Here is a 5,738-nt window from a genome sequence, read left to right as displayed (position 1 = left end):
TAAAAGACACACCTCCATGAAATTCTCTAAAACATATTCAAAGAGTTTCTCGTACAGTGGTACACACTGAGTTTCATTCTCTAAGCAATATGCCCGCTGCAGCGTATACTCAGTTATATGCCCGGAAATATAGTCAACGCAACTCAAAACGGCCCCATCTAACTTCAAAACCATAGCCGCCTTCAACATTGCATCCACATTGTCTATGGTTATGAGCGTTTTGCCGGTGTAGCAAAATGTCATTAAACGCTCAAAGGTGTCACTATTTACGTTGTTTAACTCGATAACAGGAGCTAGGCCCTGGGCGCTTTTGAAAAGGTCGTTGAAGTAAGGACTTGCTGATGCGAGTATCAAGCGGTGTGCTGGAATCCTGTGAAAATGGAAATAAAATAATTATTCTATATATGTAGGTGTGAATCAATTGAAAACTTACATAGTAGTGGGGTTAGGCAATTGAAATGTAACATCTATAAAATCCTGCTCATCGTAGAAATCGCATATTTTATTCATCTGATTTTGAATGAAATAAAGGTCATTGTCATTCACATCGGGAAGAAGTTGACGTGTAAAAGCTGTCGCCATATCTGCTCGTATTCAAAACTGCTTTATTAAAATCAAAGTATTTTTCAGATTTGTTGCTCTAGTTCCACAGCGCGCCGTTGATTATCTAGGAATGAAACGATAAGAGTAATTAAAGGTACATACTCGACACTTTTCGTTCGATACCTAGTAATTTTGGTATCGATACTTTTCAAACAAGTACTGAGTAGATGGCGAAAAACACGAGTACTAATACCATGTTCTGACCGACAACGAAAACACTTTGAAAACGAGTTTTGGGATTGTGGGCTGAAGGCTGTTCACACCGGCTGTTACTGTTTTCGTTGACATTTCTTACATGCTCTGATTACAGTTTTGCTATACAAAAGCAAAACCAAGATGCTTTTCACTCATAAATAATCGAAAAAAAGTAGTGGAGACGCCGATTGGAATGAGTGGAACGTGAGTTTTCAAGTAGTTTTCATCGAAAACTGGTTTTCGCTTGACAGATTTTACATGGACGAAAACAAAAGCTTTAGGTCGAAACCAGTTTTAGCAACGAAAACATCTTTTCGATGTCGGTCGGAACATGGTATAAGCCTACCAGCAAAAAATCCGACAACCGATCCGAAAAAGGAAAAAAGAGGATGAAGTGCGGATTCTTGTACGTTTAACGAATCCATTTTCGGGTACTTTGACGATCAGTTTTCCCACTAAAGTGTGCGGCAGAAACGTATGTACAGACATCTACCGAAAATTGTTTGTTAAACGGATACATTTTCGGCTGTTTTTTCTGAAATTTTTTGATTCACATATACTCTTTCATAGTTCAAAAAAAATTAAATAAAATTAGTAATCGCCTGACGGAATTCGAACCCGGTTACCTTCTGTAAGCTAACAAATAGCGGCACGTCCTTCTGCACGCTCAGCCTTTGCCAACCACGCATGCATGCTTTCAAATATTTAGCTTGAACAAATAAAATACAATTATTGCTTTTAAATAACATCATCTTTTTCGAACGTTTTCCGGGTACGAAATTGAATGAAAACTGTAGTTGTTTTCTATGCGTTTCCAGATACAGAAAAGCGCTCTAGACTACACTGCCGGAAAAATGTACGTTTCTTTGCTGGCAGGGAAGTAAGCACAAATTGAGCTGTTTTCTATTAAAATATTTGTTATTATGCACTTGGCTGTAAAATAGCAAATTTTGTAATTTTTTCAGTGATTAAGTCCGGCGAAAATACTTGTTAGATGCCATCTTACAATGCTTTTATCAAAATAAAAAGTTCCCACGCTGAAATATTGCATCTGATAAAATTTATATCAGGCAATAAAAATTACAGTATGTAGACAAAAACGTTGCCTGTGGAGATGGGCCGTTATGGCTGCTTAACTTGGAGGTTACACAAGTCACAAGTTACAAGTCAAACAGCTGATCACAGTTGTTCTGTTCCCGTGCTTCGGGATTTAGTCAAAAATAGCTAGGAAGATATTACTGCAGGAACGAGGCGCGAATTTTAAGTTGTTGCCTTGACGACGGCATCTTGAAAGTAAAGTTGACTATCAAGTTGCATGCATCCTTCGTCACAGTTGTCAATTCAAACGAATTTTGACAAACAGTATTCTGTTATCAACTTGAAACCAAGTGCTTGATTGTGTGACTACACTGTAATTGTCAGTAAAAACTGCGAGAAGGGTACAAAGCATTGTGCATACTTACACAGCGTTTACATGAGACAATTTTGCCAAGACAATGGCAATACTTTCACACTTTTTCTTCTCAATTTTCTTACAAGTACAAGAAGGGTACAAAGCATTGTGTAAGTGACAAATGTTCTTCTTCTCCCTGGAAAGTACCTGCAAAATATATATATATCCCGTCGAGATGTTAGACAATTGATGTAGAAAAAGACCAAAGTTATTAAAATAATAAAAGTTGGCAAAATATGCATTGAATTAAATTTATTCCGATGTTTATATAGCATTTTAATATTTTAAAGCATTTTGGTCAATGACTCCTACACTAGGCCCAATTTCAGATGGCCTACTTACGTAGAGATTGTTGATTAACTTCCACTATTAATTTTCAGATCATACGTTTAAACTGCCCTTAAATGGGCAATACTTGCTATTTAAATATGAGATATGCAACCCTGTGCTCGAACCAAAAAACCAAGATTGATTGGAGGTTGGTTAATCAGTCCCTCCAAGTCCCACCAAAAAACAATCAGCTGTTCAGCATACAATGTAAGCAAACTAGCAAATGCAACAACAAATTTAAGGAACAAGCAGCAGTGCTACCAATTGTTTGGCATATTTAAACAAAGTTGATCTGAAAGCCAACGAAAGCTAAATGGCATTTAAACCACAATCCATAATTAAACTTAAGTGCCGTTTAAATATTCATTTGAAATTGGCCCTTAATAGAACTTTCTTACTGGTTTTGTCAGAGTTCGATTAAAGTTTTTTTTTTTTTTTTTATATATATATTGAGTGTAACCCTGTAGCAAAAATAATCAGGTGATGTCAGCTGGGAGGCATTTCTGGAAAACATTTGATTCTTTTTTCACTTGTAAGTATGCACAATGGGACAAAATCGATATAAAGCGTGTCATCGCGTGTTATGATTAGAAAAACTTCTTTTCAAGGATAAAATATGTATATGTAATTATGTGTTATTTATGAACAAAATGTAGGTAAAGTATAAAGCACTGAATAGAGTTTTCTTAAATGCAAGTTTAAAATTAAAAAAAAAGTATCCGTTGTAAGATTATATTGTAATGATGTTTTCCAATTGAATTCATTATGTAAAACAAGAGCATGTGCTTAAAAAAAAATTAACCCTGCGGTGTGGGGAAATGAAACGACAACAGCGACAATGTAAGAAAATCTGACACAAACAAACGACTGTGAAAGAGATGAATTTTGTGTTATTTTGTGAATTTATCAATTTAAATTCTAAATTTCCGAATATACTTAAGTCCTTATTCCAAAAAAAAAACGAAAGGTATGAACAGTTATAGAGGCTCCAATGCCTGCCAGCGCATCCGCGCAGACAATTCATTAAGCACGCCCAAGTTTAAGCGGCCATTAGCCGGAGCTCCTCAAATAGGAATCATACACACATACAATAGTAATCGCTTCCGTATAAATTCAGGATACGCTTTTATTTGGAGACTCCGTTGGTTATGGTGGTCAAAAGTTCAGCCAAGCCATTCAATGGTCCATTATCCGGAGCTGACCCAACATGATGAGTAGATTTTAGTAAGCCTCACACTTGTTAGAGCAAATTAAACACTTTACAAAACTTTCTAATGCAATTGTTCTGTTTTACAACTAAACTTGTAGATTGCTGATTCGCAACTGGACTTGTGGTACGCTGTAGCAGCGGCCTTATATACCTGCGCTCGCACTCTAGAACGTTCTGCAATCTATCGCCCTTTCTCTCATTCTCTCGCTGTTCGCAGTATTCCACTTGACGTTTCTTGTTGTCGAATATTCTACGTTTCTTGTTGTTCGCATCGCGTTGCCGCAGTGATCGCCACAATATCAAAGAACGTAGATAATAAGAAGGGACAACTCGTTATAGTTGTAGCGAAAGTGCGCAACAGGAGCGTGCACTCTCTTTTCAATCAATCGAAAAACGTACTAGGGTAAAAGAGAAAGCACGCCCCTCTTGCGCACTTTCGCTACAATTATAAAGAGTTGTCCCTTCTTATTATCTACGTTCATTGACAATATTTAGAAATTTTGTGATATTGATCGCGGTTCATCAATGCTACAGGCAAGATCCGTATTGATGGTGTAACAGACGCCTTAAATACTTCTATAGAAAGACCTTTTCGAATTACATTGCACATCGATTAATCGAAGCTACTACAATCGAGTTTCTTCGAATTAAGCTGAAATTAATCGAGAACGCAGAACGTGTACTTAAACGTAGTCTGTATACGCAGAATTTTGTTGATTACTGGAGCCCTCAGTGTTGCTTACTACACTGTTGCCACTCATCAATGCCTTTTCATAAACTTACCCTTTCAACTACAATTTTTCGTGCTATAATAGATTTTAGATAAATATAAACTACTTAGTTTTCAACAAAAACCTTATTCAATAGTAAATTTCAAATATTTTAAACATATTTTGAGTAGGAACTTATATCTTTTTTACCATCTGTAAAACTGACGAAGTGGCAACCGTCTAAAGAAGGAGAAATCAGCTGACACGGAAAAATCTAAATTCCGCAGATTTCTGCGCTACGGGCTACAACTACAGAAAAATTCTGCGGTGTTGAGTTTTCATTTACATGGCGCTTTGGTAAGACAGATCGTGTCAGCTGACTCGGGTTTACGTACCGGTAGGTTTACGTTCTTGACTAATTTCAGCTTTATGGTTTAAATATAACACCGGCGAACAGCAAACTTCGCTGATTGGGCGATGCTGACGTTCACCGTTCACCCAGCTATTTCGCTTACTTAAAGAAAATTAGAGCGGTACGAAAACAGCTGATACCATGATTACCAAAAACTAAACTATATTTAGAATGAGGAAATGTTAACAAATATAAATGGAAAACAAAGAGAGATATTATAAATTATTTTATTTCAAGCTATATCCACAACTATATTTTTCAAACAACAAAAATAATTCGTCGTTATGTTGTTTTCTTCTAAAACTTTGGAAGCAAAAAAGAAATGCGGACACCTTTGGCACTTACAGCTGTCATCGCCCCTCAGGGCGATAGAAATAACTCTATCGCCATAAAACGCCGCCGAGCGAACTTCGCTTTTCGCTTTGGCTGTGATCAAATATCATATGCTTGTGAGTGCTCTAATTTTGACAGCCCGTATTTCGCTGTGGTGAGTTCGCCGTTCGCCGGCATTGTATTTCAGCTATTAGGCAAAGAACATAGTGGCGCGACAAAGAGAGCGACAATACATTTTCGGATAATATCGAAGTAAAGGTATTGGCCCAATGCACGCTTGCTTTGCTTACTTTAGTTTGCTTTGCTTTACTTTGAAGGCTTTTATGGCCTAATGGTAGCTTTGAACGCTGTCATAGTAGTCAGCTGATTTTCAATGCGCGCAAATATACCCGCCATTCTTTGTTGTGCCAGCAAGTATAATTGTGAATTTTAGTTAAAATATATGTTATTAAACAATTATTTGTTACTAAGAACATTATTTTTTACAGATAC

General features: G+C 36.8%; 1 protein-coding gene across 1 annotated transcript in view; it reads right to left on the bottom strand.

Annotated features, from left to right (window-relative positions):
• Positions 1-12: 12 nt before the first annotated feature.
• Positions 13-5,738, bottom strand: part of LOC108372244 (longitudinals lacking protein-like) — a gene marked incomplete at its 3' end in the record, with an annotated part of 14,351 nt that continues 8,625 nt past the window's right edge. The window contains exons 2-3 of the mRNA XM_017627891.1: positions 434-667; positions 13-370 (exon numbers count right to left, since the gene is read on the bottom strand). Of these exons, the coding sequence (XP_017483380.1) occupies positions 13-370; positions 434-582 (507 nt within the window). The remainder of the gene's footprint in view (positions 371-433; positions 668-5,738) is intronic.

The sequence above is a fragment of the Rhagoletis zephyria genome, unplaced genomic scaffold (genome assembly GCF_001687245.7).
Source record: "Rhagoletis zephyria isolate East Lansing unplaced genomic scaffold, Rhagoletis_zephyria_1.1 Rzeph_scaffold_05571, whole genome shotgun sequence".
Taxonomy (NCBI): Eukaryota; Metazoa; Arthropoda; class Insecta; order Diptera; family Tephritidae; genus Rhagoletis; species Rhagoletis zephyria.
This window is presented reverse-complemented; position numbering and strand designations above follow the sequence as displayed.